Below are 20,873 nucleotides of genomic sequence, written 5' to 3'. Positions count from 1 at the left end.
ACCTGTGTTAATGTATCCAAATCTGTACTGTTCATATGCAGTATAACCACACATTACATGGCTCACCATCATTGGATGCCTGTCATCTAGTCTGTGACTAAATGATAAGACTTAGATAACAAGCTCTTTGTCGTGTATATTACTCATTCCCCCACAGATAAGCCTTTGTACACTCCCACACACAGTACAGAAGCCTACACAAAGATGTCAGTGACATTATATATATATAGACAGAGATAGAGGCTGATCCTTGTATAATGAAAAATCATCAACTTTCTGATATACCTTTTAATTGCTTGCTATTTTAAAGAGTTGTTTGTGAATGGGAACATTCATGTGAATCTTCAGAGAATGTAATCTTAAAGGAATATTCCAGCATTTACCACTTATACCCTATCCAGGGAATGGGGGATACATGCATGATCTTGGGGGTTGGGGGTTAACCTGTCAGAATGGAGCAGTGGTCTCACGTGCATTCTGCCACCCCATTCATTGCCCATCCTATAATAGCTCCTATTCAGTGAGCTGGCTGAGACAGTGGTGTACGGCACTTAGTTATTCCCGAAGCACAAGAATTGTACAGATTTTTTAGAAAGTCTTCGAACCTTTCTATAAATCTGTACACGGCATGCTCAGAGGAGAGCTGAGCAGTGCTGAGTGGAAATGGATGGGCACAGCACTTTCCATTGTTCATATGGTAATATCAGATACCAGATACAGATTTGTTGACGTTGACAGAAGAAATACAACAAAATAAGCATGGCTGGAAGGGGTTAATATGTATATGTTTCAAATACTGAAGAAACAAAACAGAAGAGAAACTAGAAGACTGGAAATGCTCATCTCTTTTGGTGGAAGAATAAGTTAAATTACCTCAATTATTAATAACGCTCCTATATAATTAGTTTTAATTTTGAAATTTTCCCAACTACTTTATTGCAAAAGGCATTCAATTGTTTCTATAGAGAATCACTAATTAGCATCCTCTAAATTATGTAAAAAGATTGCCGCCAAGGGACATGTAAAAAGTTTTACTGCTTTTTGCTGTGACTACAGATGAGAAAAGAGAAGGGTTACCCTGTAGTAGCTAGTATACCTGGTATACTGTCTGACACCAGTGCTGGAGGCATGTGGACACAGTGTAGAATACTACTAATTTATGGAAGGCAAGAGCCTCAAGCCAGTGCTAAACTCATACATGACACATTTACTAGCGTACAGGACCTCTGCAGGATAATTGGATTCACAGCAAAATCTATAGCAGTGCTAGAAATGAATAGCACTTTATGACAGGTGTATTTATAGCTTCTGACTTAGAAGAAGGCAAATTGTTCCATGTTCTTGAATGCATTATTGATCTAGAATCTGTACGTTTCATGGTAGATTAGCAGATTAGATAATAGTATAGTATAAAGCATTCTACAGAATAAATAGAAATATTCAAGTACTCAGAGATTTTAATAGGCGTTAAATAATTGTGGGAAGGGGAGTAAAAACTGAAACACCAAAGCTTACAGAGAATAATGCTACGTTTACACGGAACGATAATTAGCCCGATCGTACGATTAACGATGTCGGAGTAACTTTTTTTTCAATAACGATCAGCGTTCAGATGGTATGATATATCTTACGGAAAATTAGTTTTGTGATTGCTTAAGCCTATCTCACACATTGGTTAAATCGGCGAACGACTGTTCACACGGAACGATCTGCAAATTTTTTGCGAATGATCAACAACGATTTGAGAAGTTGTTGAAACATCAAAATGAACGATTTCTCGCTCGTCGTTTGATCATTCGCTGCGTTTACACGTATGATTATCGTTCGAATTCGAACGTTATTGTGCGGATTTGCACGATAATCGTTCCGTTTAAACGCAGCACAATTCTGATCTCTCTAGATCTCTGATCTAGAACCTGGTGCTGGGACTGATCAGACCCTGCAGTGGCAGTCAGCAAGAAGCTGTGATGTGATAGGTTGCCAGAAGCCGGAGGCTTAAAAGGGGCCACCAGGGGAGTCATCATTAGGTTATTTACATTAGTGAAAAGTTTTTTTAATCCGTCAACTTTAGCTGGACCAGCCAACTAAATTTGTATGGAGGACTCCAGACTGTTTGGAGGGTCAGAAATAGTCAATTGAAGGTGTATAGCAACCAGTATTCTCTGATTCCCTCCAGCACTATAAAATTCCATAAAAAATTTACAGCATAGCCAATTTTATTAATGCCCCCAAGATAATGCAAACATGATATCCTAAAATGTTGTTGTATCACGGTATACTAACTAATGAATAATACAAAAGAGACCAATAGAGACCAATAACAGTAAAGGTAACATACAGTAGCTGTTGGCGCAGACAGTATCAGGTTTTTCCTTTTCGATCCACTATTTTCATCAATAACACTATTAAACCACACCAACCCCTATCACCTACATTTCATAGACTATTAAATATAATTTCTTGTATTCAGGTCTCCATAGATAAAACTAATTCAAACCCTCTCCCAGCTCTTCCCTTAGAGATAAAATCTTTAGGATCAGGCATGTTGGATTTCAGATGCCTGGTCCTTTTGTTCTCAGAGAGCTATCAATAGCTAGAAGAGTCTGGCAGTGGGTTATCCCTCCTCTATATTGAGAACCCAGGGATACCAAGCCAAACGCTCATGTATATGAGAAGGAGAGATAGCTGTAAGCTGAACAAATGATCAGCTGGCAGCTATTAAGGGTGTATAGAAAAAAAGACAAATTTGGTCAGCTTTCCTAGAACACCATTCACACTAGGCAGGAGCGTGTTGCTATGGCTGAAATCGTAAACACAAAAACACAGAAAAATGCAACAGCTCACCATAATGGCAAGATGTAGACCCACTACAGACATGAAAATAGTTAAAAGCAGCCCCCCCAACTGCTAAAAAAATTCCCACAAAAATAATGAGGCTATTGATTACCATTTGCAAACAGTGTAAACCACCCCACCACGATAAGGTAGCCTCATGCTCGGGGCGGACCCTACACTGTACTATGGCCTCTCCATGGCGTACAATACGCCTATGCCCTGGGCATGCAAGATCTGTCTTATACCTGCAAAAATAATTGCACCACCTGGGTGGGATAAGTAGAGTGCCCGACCAGGTAGAGGCAGCCACTCCCCCATCTGGAACACAGAAAAAAAAGACAAATTTGGTCAGCTCTGCTAGAACACCATTCACACTAGGCAGGAGGGCGTTGCTATGGCTGAAATTGGAAACACAAAAATACAGTGTTTTTGTATTAAGGGTGTATAGCCACTATTTTTCCCTGATCCCCTCCAGCATTACTCACAGTTTTGATAAAAATGTTACAGCATAGCCAGCCTTTAATGCCCCAAATATTGAAAACATTTCTATATGTTCTCTAGTACATTTAAGAAGACTTATGCTATTGGTTTGGTGGCCTTTGGACTGGTTGATGTCTAGATACTCAAGATTGATTGGACTCAAACTCCATGAGCCAGAACATTTTATTCCTATCACTGAAACAAGTCATAAAGATTGATTCCAATGCAATAAACAATATGGCCAGACAGCATCTTCCTGATAGTGAGTCATTCTGGAACACTACTGTAATATCATTGTTTGCTGATATTGACTGGCAAGCCGCCCAGAGCTTACTTTCTGCGAGTATGAACATGAATCCAATCACACAGAACCAGGACACTGTGACAGCTTAGGACCGCTCCCAGATCTTTTGGTAATTGTTTATTGAAGGTTGTTTGTCAAGGTGTATTAAGTACCTAATATCTATACCCGAGTCTTCTCTAAAAAGTGAGCCAGGCATCACTGTTAATTATTCACCTAATAGCCTACAAGTCATATCGTGCATTGTATGAAGGCAAGCAGGGGACCTGAACCTCTGCAACAAAATAATGGAGCTCCATACATTTTAGATGCCATATGAAAATAACCCAATGAACTTATTGAGTCAAGTGGAGGGAAGTTGTGTAAAGCCACAGAGCCCCTTTAACCCCAACCCCAGTTACTTTTATTATATAATAAGAATAATATTTATTTGTATAGTGTCAACAGGTAAGTATTGGTATTTGGAAGTCATGAAGTCAGGGCCAGTAACTATTTCCTCTGCCCCAGCAAAGGCAATCATTCAGACAGTTTTCATGCCATAGATACATCCTGCTGGAAAGAATGGTGCCTTTGACTGCAGCTGCATTACATCATGCTCTATATTTACCTGTCCCTCTATCTAATCTACATTTCTATGGGAGGAACCAATTTCTTTTATGACTCAAGTGACAGTGAAACACCCCTACTATCTTATTAGAACTCTATTTCAGAATATGAAAAGAACAGATCTATTAAAAATACTTGTATTTCCAATATTATTCTTATTTATTTTTGACAAGAATATGACAATTCTGTGCATGTTCTCTTAGTGCTGTACACTGCACCTCTGACAGCTGGGTGTAACTAGTTTGTGTCCTTACACCTGGGGCATGTCACCGATTAGCACTGATTCTTATAGCCCACATTATATACTGTAAAGCCATGTTCACACTATGTATAACACCGGCCGTTCTGTGACCAGGCCAGGTCACAGAACGGCGGGTGTTGCTGAAGATCATTCTGGCCAGAACTGCAGTACCGGACGGATGATCTTCACTTCTGCTGAATGCGGATGTGCGCACACCCGTGTGCGCCCGCATATGAATTCACCGCTGCACACAATGGACCGTGCGGTCGGAGCCGCACGCTCCATTGTGTAAATTGACAGATTCTCTGTGGCCACTATTCAATGAATAGCGGCTGCAGAAAACTGACTTGTCAGTTTTTTTTGCGTGGCCGCTAGCAATCCCAGCTGGAGCGTATACTCTCCGTCCATAATTTCAAAGACAGCAGCACAATGTAAGTTTCATATTAATCACGACCGGCAACAACGGCCATGATTAATATGAAACTTACCTAGTGTGAACATAGCCTAAACTTGTAATAAGGCAAGAAGATGATACATATACTTTTCCTATATAGTATACAAATTACATTGTTCAGTAATTGTATTGCAGATTTTTTTTTTTCTTTAACCCTTTAAGGACGTGGCCCATTTTCGTTTTTACGTTTTCGGTTTTTCCTCCTTGTGTTTAAAAGGTCATAGCACTTGCATTTTTCCACCTAGAAACCCACATGACCCCTTATTTTTTGCGTCACTAATTGTACTTTGCAATTACAGGCTGAATTTTTGCATAAAGTACACTGCGAAAAATTCAAAGTGTGGTGAAATTGAAAAAAAAAACCGCATTTCTTTTATTTGGGGGAAATGTGTTTTTACGCCATTCGCCCTGGGGTAAAACTGACTTGTTATGCATGTTCCTCAAGTTGTTACGATTAAAACGATATATAACATGTATAACTTATATTGTATCTGATGGCCTGTAAAAAATTCAAACCGTTGTTAACAAATATACGTTCCTTAAAATCGCTCCATTCCCAGGCTTATAGCGCTTTTATCCTTTGGTCTATGGGGCTGTGCGAGGTGTCATTTTTTGCGCCATGATGTGATCTTTCTATCGGTACCTTGATTGTGCATATACGTCTTTTTGATCGCTTTTTATTACATTTTTTCTGGATTTGATGAGACCAAAAATGCGCAATTTTGCACTTTGGGATTTTTTTGCGCTGACGCCGTTTACCGTACGAGATCAGGAATGTGATTAATTAATAGTTTGGGCGATTACGCACGCGGCGATACCAAACATGTTTATTTATTTATTTATTTGTTTACTTTTATTTAAAACCTGGGAAAAGGGGGGTGATTCAGACTTTTATTAGGGGAGGGGGCTTTTTACTATTAACAACACTTTTTTTTTTTTTTTACACATATACTAGAAGCCCCCCTAGGGGACTTCTAGTATATACACTTGGATCTCTCATTGAGATCTCTGCAGCATAGATATGCTGCAGAGATCCATGAGATCGGCACTCGTTTGCTTTCGGCTGCTGCAGCCGAAAACGAACGAGTGCTGAGCCGAGGACGGCGCCATCTTGGACGCGTCCCCGGCCGGCATCAGTAACGGAGATCGCTCCTCCGGGACAAGGTCCCGGAGGAGCGATCTCCCCCACTAGACACCAGGGAAACGTTGCCTCCGGTAATCGGAGGCAGCTGTCAACTTTGACAGCTGCCTCCGATTAGCTAATTAGCGGGCACGGCGATCAGACCGTGCCCGCTAATAGCAGCGGTCCCGGGCTACTCGCGGCACCCGGGATCGCGGCACTTCAAAGCAGGGCCGCCGCGCGGCCCCGCTTTGAAGTGCAAGTGCGGACATATGACGTACCGGTACGTCATATGTCCTTAAGAGGTTTTAAAGGGATAACCCAAGCCTGCATGGAAGCGGTCATCAGTTTGGCTGACAATCACAAGTAATTGGTGAGATCCCCAGCAGTTTCTCTGGGCCCCACCAGCCTTCATTGATAGATCTCACTCTGTTTCGGTAATAGAATAGATCTATTAATCAAGGCTAGTGAGGCAGACACAAGCCACCAGGAAGCACCCTACTGACTGATGGTTCAGGCAGCATGAAAGGTTCTCTGTAAGCAAGGCAGCTTCCCTATGAGGATGCATAGCCAAAGACTTAAAGTGTTACTGTATATTTTTAAAAAGCTTTAACATGCCACGCAGCGATGTCACAAGTGTTAAATAGAGAGAGGAGAAGCACACGACAGGACGCACTCGGTGCGTGATCTGTTTGCATGTCAAAAGTGACAGTAACGCTTAAGGAGACTTTGTGAGTAGGTTTATGGTGTCCTATCTAAGGGAAGCATGAGGTAGTGACAGAGAAGCTGAACAGAATGATGTATCACTTAGTCCTATCCATTATGTGCATGAGCTCAGTAGTCCTCGATGTTCATGAGAAGCAGAAAACTCTGCCCACCAGCTGCTGATTGTCAGTTATCTATCCATGCTGTGTATAGGCAGTCACCTGTCAAATCAGCAGCTGGAAAGTGGGGGGAGAGTTGTGGCAAAAACCCTGTAATACACCGATCTGTTCAACATTTCTGTCACTAGTTTATGCTGCTTTCATTTAAGCCAGCATGAACCTAGATTCCCTTTAAAGATAGGAATGCCCCTTTGAAAAGGTACATACATACGCATTACACTTATCAAATACATACATCACAATACATTTGAGGCATACAGGTATTTGTTTATTTTCCAGATAAAATTTTACGATAAGATATGTGCAAAAAAACAAGACAAAAACTAACTGTTTGATTTTAACATTTGGCCACCACTTATTTTTATTGTATTAAAAAAAAAATTATGTATATTGCTTTACACTGTAGACTACAGGACACATGTTTAGCTTTTATTTGGCCCATAGAAACCTTTGGGTATGTCACAGGACGTTTAAATAGTTTATCTGTTAGCCAAATATATAACTTCTGACAAGGCCTATAAACATGAAATGTAGTTATGTGATTTAGCTGGAAGAAATAGTGACATTGTGACATGAAAAGTTCAGACTATTTTTGGAACATAAAAAGACATATCATTCTTCCCAATACACTACATCAGAGTCGCAAAAGAATCCATCCATGATGCCTTTCCAATCTTCTCTTACAAAATTGTTATTTTACGTTTAAACATATCAATTTGTCTCCAAAGTCTAGTAAACGTTGCTCCTATTAGGGTTCTTTGTTGCTGAAGAATAAAAACGTGAGCTCCATGTATCCACCCATAATACCTTAACACTGCTGTTAAATACATCTATTGAAGGTCTGTGATGGAGGTGGTGTCCATGGTCCACGCTAGTGGTGAGTCACGTTCATAATGACAGCTACACCTTGTTTTTGCCAAATAAGTGCACTTCATAATTACTAGTTTGGGTGGATATATCATTAGAAATCTGTCAAGTAGACTTGAAGCTAGAAAGTTTCTAGGTCAGCGATTTGATGTATAATTGTAGCCCGATAAAATATCCTTCATGTCATTCTATAGTACTTTCCTACATTTTTCTGTTTAATATAGTCACGCCACTAAGAGGTTGTAGACCTTTGGATTTCCCTAGGTTTATTTTGTATAGTTGGAATATAATCACCCAATAAATTATTTATATATAGATATTAATAGACTTCTGAATATCTTATAATGCACTGAAACAGGAAGCAAATGTGCTGACCTGCATTTTATAGTCAGTTGCTTTTCCGCCCATACCTGGGGCAACACATAGACTTTTGTTGTGCAAACTGTTCAGAAGCAGCTGCTGCAAAAACACAGTTATGTATGTGTTTGGCTGCCACTATTTCTTTCTTCTTGATATTTTATTGTAGACAGTTACATGGAAGAAACATGTAACATGTATTCTAGAAACTTGTGCACAGCAACTGCAGTGCCTACAACACCTTTCATTGGCTGTGATGATAAGGAGGAGACTGCTGAAACGTTTTCTCTAAAAAACAGGAAGTGCCCGCTTATTATTGGGCTTAGTGGCCAGAATGAACAATAAACAATTTCAGGATTATTTAGCAATATCGAATAAAATGGAAAAGAAAAAATGGCAAAACCCTTGGTGACCTGTGAATGTGGGTGAATGTGGGCCTTTCATTTCAATTTTGCCATTCATGTTGCAGTAAAGGTTATATTTGTATTCTCTGGTTCAGTATTACTACAGAGATATCAAATCTATATAGTTTTTGAAAGTTGTACTAGTTTGGCATAATACAAACCCTTTTACAAAAAAAAAAAAACAACATAAATGCGTTGCCACAGTTTAAGACTTGACTTTTTTTTTTTTTTTTTTTATTTTACAGCGTTTCCCATGTAGGATAAATAATAGCCATTTGGTTATGTCTGGCCCCCTCAATGTCTCTTTTCTGTTTTTTAAGATAAGTGCTAAGGTGCAGAAGGTGCCACTTCAGCCAATGAGCAGTATGGGACTGGGGCTAGGTAAGTATGTTTCTTTTTTCTATTTCCTCCTCGGCCCAGAAACACAATATTTTTTACACAGGGTAAAATCTATCTATCTATCAGGCATCTTACATCTTGGCCACAGTGGAGAACATCTCTTGTTTCCAACCTGTCCTGTAGTACATGGGTAAACCATTGATGTCAATGGGTACTATGCAATCTTTAAAGTGTTTTTCATTAAAGACCCCTACCCAAACAGAAAATATTTCTAATATTTATAAACAGTATAACGTAGGTGTCCTTTGGATACAAGAAATTATAGTCTTCTTATTTCTAGTATCTTAGTATTCTTGTATCTCTTGCAAAAATATTGGCTTAGGCTGGGTTCACACTACGTATATTTCAGTCAGTATTGTGGTCCTCATATTGCAACCAAAACCGGAGTGGATTAAAAACATAGAAAGGATCTGTTCACATAATGTTGAAATTGAGTGGATGGCCGCCATTTAATGGCAAATATTTGCTGTTATTTTAAAACAACGGCTGTTGTATTGAAATAATGGCAGTTATTTACTGTTATATGGCGGCCATCCACTCAATTTCAACATTGTGTGAACAGATCCTTTCTGTGTTTTTAATCCACTCCTAGTTTTGGTTGCAATATAAGAACCACAATACTGACTGAAATATACACAGTGTGAACCCAGCAATCTGTTTTAGACTCTGTAAAGAGTCCTGAATTATACTAGAACAAAGGAACAGAAACATAGAAGATTGTCGACAGAAAAATACCACCTGGTCCATCTAGTTTGCCCTTATATTATTTCCTTTAATAATATCTAAGGATAGATATTTGTTTATCCCAGGCAGGTTACATTCAGTTACTGTAGATTTACCTACCACATTTGCTGGAAGTTTGTAAATATGTTCTTATGCTGCTTCTGATGTTTCCCAAAGTAACCTCAGATTGTGCTCCCTTGTTCTTGTGTTCAGTCTCTTTTTAAAAATACTTCCCTTCTGAACCCAATTTAGTCCTTTAACATATTTCAGGGTTTTATTAATTTCCCTTCTCTCCTTCAGATTATATATATATATATATATATATATATATATATATATATATATATATATATACTGAAGGAGAGAAGGGAAATTAATAAAACCCTGAAATATGTTAAAGGACTAAATTGGGTTCAGAAGGGAAGTATTTTTAAAAAGAGACTGAACACAAGAACAAGGGAGCACAATCTGAGGTTACTTTGGGAAACATCAGAAGCAGCATAAGAACATATTTACAAACTTCCAGCAAATGTGGTAGGTAAATCTACAGTAACTGAATGTAACCTGCCTGGGATAAACAAATATTTATCCTTAGATATTATTAAAGGAAATAATATAAGGGCAAACTAGATGGACCAGGTGGTATTTTTCTGTCGACAATCTTCTATGTTTCTGTTCCTTTGTTCTATATATATAATTCTATATATATAATTCTTTTAGGTCCTCAAGAGTTTATGCTTTATGCCGTCCACCATTTTCGTGGCCCATCTCTAGACCCCTTCTAGATGCAAGAAGCAATACAAAAGTCTCTGCTTGGCCCTAGCCTAAAGAAGGTTGGTTCTATCTAGTAATGGAGAAAAGATTTGGATGAAACTAATGATGTCTCTAACTTTTAACTACACCTAGGTAATAAAAGTGTAAAGCATAGTTATTTAATGCACGTGATGATTAAGTGCTGCTGAGATAAATATCATTATCCTGGTGTCTAAACCTAGGCGTCAGGTTGTAGCTGCAACACTGGTTCCATTATATGGCTCAGGCCCAGCCTAAACAGATCTATACTAATAAAATTATCAACAGAACATTATATATATATATATATATATATATATATATATATATATTTATATATATATATCACATCTACTAAACAAAGGAAAACAAAATACAATACTACTAAAAAGATAAACAGGATAGAAAAAGATAAAACAGTCTAGAAAATGAACAGGCTAGAAAATTACTTTGATGAAGTTTGCAATCTCAGTAAAAGCCGTCTATTGCAAACGGCGGACGTTATTTTTTGTTGTTGTTCACACACAGTCTTTCTTTTTTTCACCGTTCTTTTCCCGTTCTTACTGTTAAATTCAATGGACTTTTCAGTTAAAGACACACCCAAAGGGCAATTAGTAACCCCAAACTAGAATAATGTACCAACAGCCGTCACTACACTGACAGGCAGCCAGATAGCTAAATGACGTCTGTCATTTTAGACTCAAACTAACGGATGTCATTTTAAACTGAGCTGAAAAAAAGTGCGTAAATCATGATACAAATCTACACCTGCTGGAATCTACTCGTACGCCGGTCTTCATAAGTGTCCCCCATTGTATTCAATCTAACAGTAGTTGGAACCATTTTTGAAAAGTGCTTGCTATAGCGGATATTCAGTCATTGTCTGTGCATTACCTATTACACAGAGAGATGTTTAGCCGGCGGAAGATTATTTTTAAACATGTTGAAAGACGTCTGATCGTCTGATCGCTGGCTCTATTATGTGGAGAGATATTGGCCTGATATCGCAGATAATCGCTCCATATAATAGGGCCTTTAATACTAACCTTTCGCACAATGTTATCTTTACTTTTAAAGTATATAATAGCGACACTGTAACAAAGACCTTTACCTTGTATTATGTGCACTTTAAATGGACACTTGGGGTCAGTCAGGGTCTCACTGCTGAGATGCTCATTATTCAGGAGAACGAGACGGGAGAAATGCGCAGCAGTAAGCAGAGACTTCCATCTAACTCCAATAAGTCTTTGGGGCTGTCTGAATGGAGATGATTGACAGCGGGGAAGTGCAGTGAACTGCCATGTGCCGCTCTCCACTGAGACCACCATTGATCAAAACTTTTCTCATGTCTAAGTGACATGACAAAAGTTTATTTTAATGACTGGTACGCTTTGACCACTTATCTCTTTATGGTTTATTATTATTTTTTACTTATATCTTTTTTTCTAACTAATGTTCCTGCAATCATGAGGATAAATAAGTAAAGACTCTGACCTAAATGCACTTTATTCCCCAATATGTAAGTCACAGCATTTCATGTTAATTTACTGCTTGACAAACCTTGGATTCTTTTTTCCCTTGAAATATCTCTGGAGAAGTGTTCATCTAAAAATATATCCCTTATTATTGCTCCTGAGAGAGAGGCCACTTTGAAAGAAATCTTCCACAGCTTATTTAATACATTCTCAGAGTGGAAATTGAGCAGCCGACATTACATTGAAAAGCTGTATTTTAAAACTAGTCATTCAATAAAATTAATTTTATGCTTAAAAGCACTAGTAAGATCTGCACGATGGGAATCATACATATGAATAATTTTAGCTGCTTTGGAATTCAGACTGATGCTTCATGGTAGCGGCATGTCTGCTACCTGTCTGACTTCATTATCTGTCGTTCTACAGTATCAGTAAAACTAATAATTAGTCTGAATGCCTGTATGATCTGAGGAAGAAAAAGTGCTTTCTCAATAGATTTTACAAGCACTTGCTGGTTTTCAGAGAAAATAAATGTGGTTTGCTCTTCCCATGACATGGATTGAGAGCCTTGTTCAGGTGCGGAGACGTTTCTTACACTTTTCTTCCTAATACTGGAACCAATTCTTCAACCAGCGCTCTTGAGACGTTATACCAGCACTGTTCACAGTAGTGACAAACGCAATAGCGACAACAAGTCGACCGCAAGAACGATCATAAGTAACGATTATTGTTCCATGTAAATGGGTGAACGATTTCAGGTATTTTGCAATAGCGGTTGTTTGGATCGTTTATTGTTAACGATTATGGAATAGGACCCTAAATATATTATGGTTTAGTTTACACCAGAACAATGCCTTAACTTTTAAAGCACAGCATTGCAGCTTAGGTTGTGCCCGCTTTCTGCCCACAATGCACCCCTTCCTGATGTTGGGTGAGGTGCAGTGCAGGTGTTGCTTTTGGTGTACTTTGCATAGTAAATATGTCTTATTAGCTGTACACCACAGTTCTGGTGCATGTGTGGACAGAATTCTCATGAAGCAGCCTTAGCAAACATGTTTTGGTTATAGGAGATTTACATTTATATCATTATTTTACGCTTGTTTATTTTAAAAATACTTTTATTTATAATGTCGCTTTTTTTTGTTTTTTTACAAATATATTTTTGCAATAATGCACTGACAAATAATTTATATTTTATATGTAAACCTGTGAACACAAAATACAAAAGGGAATTGTTACAAAAATACAAAAGTCCAAGTATCAACAAATTCTATAGCTAAGCAGCCTTTGGGTACTTCAATGGGCTGTGAGCGGTCTTCCAATAATTTTGTGGGTATAAGGGCAGTTATATAGCGCTGCAGTACTAAACAAATGGGGTGCCTAGTAAGGCACTCAAAGTACTCCCTTTTTATGCCTTTGTATATGAGAGGTTTCTTTAAACCAGTTAGAGTAGGAGTACAGCTGTGTATTACAGTAACTCTCCAGAGAGTACTGTCACTGTAGGCACTTCCAGGGCAATGGAATTTTACAGGGATTTCTGTACGGAACTCATGTATATTCTGTGCTGAAACCTGCATGGATCCTCACCTAACCCCCAATATATTCTATGAAAATCTGTACCATAGTCTATAGGAAGAGGCATTTTTTAATGTGCATTTGACAAAAAGACAAGTGACATGTTACATACTGACAAGACAATGGTGTAACCTTGTCAGTTCATTGTAGGAATTATCCAGATGAGTGAATTGGGAAATACTAAACAAGAGACATAAAAATGTTTCATATGTCTCAAGGACACATACACTTTAAAGTGGTTGGGGTCTGGGTGCTGAAACTCCACATTGATTGCTAGAACGAGTGGAGAGAAGTGCTTCTCTCCTTGTCTTGCTGCAGGCTCTAGAGGCTTATTTTAGGATCTGTCCCCAACAGCAAGTGCTTATAACGTCTAAATTTAAAATAGGTAAAATATCTCACTGAATGATACAAAATAATATAAGGAAATAAGGATTTTACAAGCCCTGAAAAATTACTATTATCCAACAATACTCTCATTCCATAATAACCTTACACACACACCAAGTAGTGCGGCATCCCTGGTGTCAGGTCAATTTCCCAACTTCTCCTGCAGGTGATATTACAGGCCAGTCAGCTAGATGAAATCAAGGACTTGACAAAGGTGAGTAACATCTTTCACGTTTTCTAAAGCAGATCTATTTTGTTCTAATCAGTAGCAACCAGCTGGACTAATATTCATTTTGTACTGTGTAATCTTTTAGGCATAGGTCACCTTGGTGAGGTAGACTTCTATACTAATAAAGAAGATACATAATATAGGCAACAAGCTGTACTTCTATAGGGTATTCAACGTTTGAAAGTCACTTACCTAAAACAATTTTTAGACCGTTTTATAGCTACAGTCCATGCAATAATGCCACAGAAGAATTAATTCCTTGGAGCACATAGTAACAAAAAGAAACTGGTACTAGTTCAGGACTTAAGTTTCCATTTGATGCTTTAGACACAGTGGACTGATTGGTTCATTGTTGCACCCATCATTGGTCATGCACTCTCATAGATTTACTAGTAGATCTGGCTGTACTGGTTGTCTATAAATGCTAACCCCATGTACTTGACACCTGAATGAAAGGTGAAAGCACTATTATAAAGTGTATACTGTCAGCCAGACTGACTAGAAGGCAACAAATAGTGCCTCTGGCCCGTCCTGCTGGGAAGCACTGCAATTGTCATAATGTACATGATTTTGAGTGTATGGCTCCCATTTACATGCATAGGCCGGGTTCACACTACGTAAAAAACATGGACGTATATCTGGGAACATTCTAGCCCCAGCCCAGGGAGGCCAGCAGAATACATGAGAATGGGACATTTTGGGCAGGGTTTACATACACCCTGAACCTTAATGGTCCTATGCACAGAAATCAAGAGTATTGGCAAATGCCCCCAAAGACCCTTAGTGGTTTAGGTTTATCTAACAGGTATTGTAATAAATTGTAGTACATAAACATAACAGCCTGCTACTCTCAATAGGGGAGTAACTAACTACATTTGACTCCATTATAAAATAAATTAGTAGTTGATGTTCAAATGACTATTCCCTGTACATTCAGGTGATTTCACCTTTCAAGCACAGGCATGTACAAAACACAATATCATTTAATACAATGGTGTCTCTCAAGTAGAGGCCAAATCAAACAGACCCTGGCACATTGTCACAACAGGCATTGCCTAAATTGTTTGGAAAGAAAAAAAGTGTCAATGTAAGATTGATTAACCTTGTATGCCAGCATCCACAACAAGAAGAAAACTGTGCACTGAAAAAAAATCTGTGTAGGTTTCCACTGCACAGGCAAACAGACACATTGTCATAACTGCGAATTAGAATTTAGCCTTCGTTATACATATCCTACATACACCCCCCACCAAATATATATCCTGCATCCATGTATCTATGTACCTATACACATGGTGAAACCTTTAGTATCTTACCCCTTCCGTAGGCATTCTTGTCTTTGGGAACAATCTGTAATGAGATTCATGATTTGTTTTCTGTTCTCGACCCCTCCGAAAAGAATCCTGGGTAAACAGTCCTCCCACTCGTTGAAAGGAGTTCTTTCTCACCAGGCCTTGCCCACTCTTGATGCCTTCCAGCAGACGGACCAGAAGCAAGTTGGCCGGTAGCTCCTCTATGCTACAATACACTGGGGTTCTGCATTCGGGACATCTCAGCTCTTTTCGGGCTTTCAGTATCCGCTGTAAGCATGGCTGACAGAAGGTATGCTGGCATGGCAACACCTTGGCAGTGACGTCCAATTTTCCTAAACAGACTGGACAGTTCAGCAGGTCAAGGACAACTAATTCATCCATGCTAGCCAACGATTTTAGTTGGAACCCGAAGATCAAGTCTACATGATCATCCCACTGCGAAAAAAAAAAAAAAAGTTAAGATGTAAATGTGTAGGTTCACAGAAGACCAGACGATGGATTCTGAAGCCTCCCAGCAGTTTTCTTTCCCACAGCCATTACACAGCAATGCCTCACACGAGAGTTGCAGATGTGCACCTTAGTTTTACAGCTCAGTTCCATGTGAGTCATTTGTGATTCACAATACAATGGAAGCTATAAAACGCTGCTTTCTCATCATCTGACTGTCAGGATCTCATTGGCTTTGCTCTTACAGGTAGCTGGTGCTTACAGGGTGATTCAGGAAACACTGACCCATCATCCTTACCACTGCTCATGGTCATGATTAATCTTATTCATGAGGATTACCTTTGTCCATTCAACTACAGACATGTTCCCGTTTAGATGCTGGCTGCAAATAATATGTTAGGCTATGTCCCCACTGTATAATAATAGGGGGCCATCTTGTTAAATAGACTCCTGCTAATAATAATCATTATTAGCGACCATCTATGTTACAAGACGTCCACCTTCCTTAATATTATTATGCAGTGCTAAAATAGCCCATAAGTGCTATATGATTACCTATTGACGCAGCACTAATAAAGTTTAAGGCCCATCACATCATATTTTTGGAGAACATTGCTAGCTTACTTTGCAATACAAGTAAAGAGGTATTGTAACTCATAGTGTGACACATCTATTGATTTTAGCTGACCAATTGTAGTCTACTAGTAACAGCAGTTGGTCTACACTGTATTTTCCGAACATTCAAGAATGGACACTGATGTAGACGCTCAAGAGATCCTATTGACCTCAATGGGGTCTGTCAGGTTTTCGTCTGGTGTCCATTTATTTTTTGTCTGCTCAGATCCTGCACAATAGACGGAACATGCATCGGAGCATCGCGAATAGAGCCGTGGTAAAAGTGTAAACCTAGCCTTATGTTTTTCTTATAACAGCTAAGGGTTGTTTATAGTTTGTGAATGTGCATTAAAATTTATCAAAATGGCACACAATGTAAAATAAATTTTAATCGTTTGAACCAATTGTCTCTTTAATTTGTCTAGTGATTTCTTTAGATGCTTTAGATTTTTTTTTCTTTTAAATCAACTGGTGTCAGAAAGTTATACAGATTTGTATTTTACTTCTATTAAAAAAAATCTCCAGTCATCCAGTACGTTTTAGCTGCTGTATGTCCTGCAGGAAGTGGTGTATTCTTTCAGTCTGACACAGTGCTCTCTGCTGACACCTCTGTCCGTGCCAGGAACTGTCGAGAGCAGTAAAAAATAACCATAGAAAACCTCTCTGCTCTCCAGACTGGACAAATGCCACTTCCTGCAGGACATACATCAGCTGATAAGTACTGGAAGACAAGATTTTTTAATAATAGTAAAAAACAAATCTTTGGCACTTTGGCATCAGTTGATTTGAAAGAATTTATTTTTTTTGTGAACTACCCCTTTAACTTCTAAGTATGGCAATGGCTTGAGTCAATTTGGCCAAAATACACATTAAAAAAAAAAAAAAAAAAGGATTAGATGGAATAGTGTCGAGGTTGTGAATCTTAGTGTTCGAAATACTTAAAACTGAGAAGGTCTAGAGAGTACTCGTGTGGAACATATTGAATGATGACAAAAGTCACACATTCTTGAGCAACCAAGATGTTCAACAATTTCCCATATGACCTTGATCATACAGCATCAATAAATTCCCCCTATGGTAACTAGTAGACTAAAGTGCATCTACTGAAGTCAATGGGCATGCTGAGGTATAAGCTATAATACTTATCTGCCAGTATACCAGCGACATACCCTGAAAATGTGATTTGAATTGGGCCTAATATGAACTTGATAGAGAAACAATAATAACTACAACAACTACCTTGCTACCCTGAGAGCCAGTAAAATATATATATATATATATATATATATATATACACACACACACTACTATTGAGCTTGTGCTCAGCTCCTATTCTCATCTTCTGCTTGTTTCCAATCACATGATGCCAGCGCTCCGGACAACCTGGCAGAAGTCCCCCCCGCTGATGGCGCAACATACTGTGCGTGGGACAATGCAGCTAATGACTAGCCCCAGCGGTCACATGCAAGAGGAAGTGCGCAGGACTTTGAAGGCTACAGTAAGTACAGCAACCCATCGTCACCCCAAATATTTGTTGCCGGATAATTGGATGACAACGAGTGTAAACCCCCCCCCTTTGTCTTGCTAGATGCCATGGTTGCTGTTGACTGTGGCATATGGAGTGTAAAACTACCAGGATGTGCATTATCTCTGATTCTACCAGTTAGGCAGGGACAGGGCAATGTATAACCCACTAAAGACATAACTGTTTTCTTGTAGACTGTATGGCACAAGGTGTTAGTTTAGTACAAGAGGCAGATAACAGCTAGATTAAATACTGGGTGGTAGCCAGTAGATATGCACATAAAATCATATTATTAGTGAAGATCTGAGTCCTATTTACTGGTAATACAACATTCTCTAATCCCTGCCATTCTGCTACAGGGTTCTTCACAGATACATGTTGGAATTTCTGTGAATTACAGGCATTGTAAACACTGGCTTTATCACATAGCATTTCTATTGCATGAATCCTTGTTTCCAATAACATCATGTGAAGCCAGTGTTTACATTGCTTTCATTATGCAATTTTATGAGTGCAATCTCTGGCTCTTCCAACAATATACACCAGGCCACAGATTTCTCAGATATTGTGCTATAATTCCTCAATCCCTTTGGAATGAATATGTGTAAATGACTGCAAAGCTTCCTGTTTGAAATAGCTTTCAAAGTAGGAATGCTGCACCGCTGGAGCATTTATTGTTGACCTATTTGATCGAGAGTATGACACACCCGAAAATTTGGAATTTAGTAATTTATTATTGCCTAAGCTGACCATTATCATGTCTATTTGCATCCAATTTAAATATAGGGTCATTACGTTGCAAGTTCTAATATTATGAAAATTATTTCCTTGAAAATAAGGGGGGGGGGGGGATGATATATATACACACACACATATATGTATATATATTTATTGCTCAATACATTTTGATATTGTTTTGGTCTAATGATGCTTAGACCAAAACAATGTTAACACAGTCCTAGGGAAACTACATATGGCTATGGAGGGGAAAGGTAGCAGTGCATGCTGGCAATCAGAATAAATGGCTGAATATACTGTATGTTGCACTGCAGCCAGTCTGCCAGAGTGGGAATAACACCTACACAGCAACTTGCCTATCTGGCTCATAGAGAGAAATCAGAAATGGTGGACCACCTCTATGACGACCCCTTCTTGATCATCTTTACTATTAGGATAATATGCCGGGCACCATAAGGATACAAGCTGACTCTTGTTGTTAATTACTATGACCTCATTTTGGGAGGTATTGACAATGACAGGGACATGGAAAAAGCCATCAATAAGCAACAGTCAAAATAAAATATATAGAAGAGAATAGAATGAACAGCAATCTGTTTATAATTTCATTCTAGTCATGTTTTAGTTTAGATCAGTGGTCCTAGTGCAAGATGGGCATTTTGCAACAGTTAGAGAGTCCACTGGTTTGGCAAATGGATTTATCTAAGCTGTTTGGACATATTAAATGGATATATCTATCTAAAAAAAGGTTATTCTCTATCCACAAAATAGAGGATAACAGGCTGATGAGAGTCTCACTGCTGAAGCTTGGCATTGTTCTGTGGATCCACAGAGAATGAGTGGACTACTAGCTATGTGTGCGTGGTCTGCACCATTAATTCCAGGGATTACACTGTCAGTGTTCTTGGGATAAGTGGAGTTGGACTCTACTTAACAGCTAGGTACACCCTATCAGTTCTTCAGAAGAGACTACCCCTTTAACTACACCTTAACATATGGTAATCAAATGTAATGTGCACTCAACACTCCACACACAATGCGCCACCTATAGAATTTGTGTAACAAAAAGCACAGATTTTAGAACATATGGTATAATATATGAAGCTATATATGTATTTCTTTAAAAGGGAATGTCCTTAGTAGTAGTTAAATGACTGTCAGGTTATGACCATCTTATCACGATATCCGACTACTCATGTGATGAGCAGTGGCTACATCATTGTTGCTTGATGTATATAAATATGTTGCTTTCTTGAGTAAATATTTGACTACTTAAGCCCCCTGCTAATTTGAAACAGACTGAGATGTTTTCAGTAGCTAATCCTTTGTTTTGATTCACAATGCTTTCTTCTCCTTGTCGCTTTGGGGTCATTACTGCCCCCTCTTCACCCCCCCCCCTTTATTTGCGAAAATCTCATAAAAAAGTGAGGCATATTGTTGAATTCCAATTATTCTCACATAGTTATGTACCATGACATTTAAATTCAAAGCAAGGAGAGTGAAGCTTAAACGTTAAAATCTCACTTCACAAAAGATACATCCTAGACAGGTTTATGTACAAAGGTTAAAACTGCATATACAGATTTGTCATTTTTGTGCATTAATTTCAATAAGAACATCCTAATTAGATCCCCAAACTAGAGGCTTTGTAGTGACTGACCTTTCTTCTTCAACACGTAAGATCTCAAGGGATAAACCAGTTTCGCTCCTGGAGCTGCCGCTGCAATGAAACTTCAACTTACTTTGAAACTATGAACATGCACTGCCCTTTTAACTCTTGCATTGCTTTCCCTTATAATTGGCGTGACTCCCAGAGGAAGTTGAGAAACTTGGATAGGTTCCCATTAGTATCAACACCATCACTTTAGAGTTAGAGATAGGAGGATTTCTTAGATTCTTTGTGTTTCATTCACAATAAAACATGTCCTAGCAATGTAATGCTCTGGAGCTCAGAAATCCCATCATTATTCGTAGTTTATAATTAGGGCAGCGTATATGAAGAATTAAGTTATGTTAATGTAACATTGTATAAACCTCCTTCTGATACTGCTGTCAGCATCAGCCAAGTTCCTGTGACATCACAATTGTGTTTTTTTTTGGTATGTT

General features: G+C 38.6%; 1 protein-coding gene across 4 annotated transcripts in view; it reads right to left on the bottom strand.

Moving 5' to 3' along the window:
- SH3RF2 (SH3 domain containing ring finger 2) overlaps positions 1–20,510 on the bottom strand; it is an 89,808-nt gene extending 69,298 nt beyond the window's left edge. For all 4 annotated transcript variants that reach the window (XM_069971947.1, XM_069971963.1, XM_069971955.1 and 1 more), the window contains exons 1-2: positions 20,428–20,510; positions 15,446–15,877 (exon numbers count right to left, since the gene is read on the bottom strand). In XM_069971947.1, the coding sequence (XP_069828048.1) occupies positions 15,446–15,823 (378 nt within the window). In that variant the 5' untranslated portion in view covers positions 15,824–15,877; positions 20,428–20,510. The remainder of the gene's footprint in view (positions 1–15,445; positions 15,878–20,427) is intronic.
- Between the last annotated feature and the right edge of the window lie 363 nt (positions 20,511–20,873).

This window comes from Dendropsophus ebraccatus, chromosome 1 (assembly GCF_027789765.1).
Source record: "Dendropsophus ebraccatus isolate aDenEbr1 chromosome 1, aDenEbr1.pat, whole genome shotgun sequence".
Taxonomy (NCBI): domain Eukaryota; kingdom Metazoa; phylum Chordata; class Amphibia; order Anura; family Hylidae; genus Dendropsophus; species Dendropsophus ebraccatus.
The sequence above is the reverse complement of the archived record's forward strand: the minus strand, read 5'-3'. Positions and strand labels throughout refer to the sequence as shown.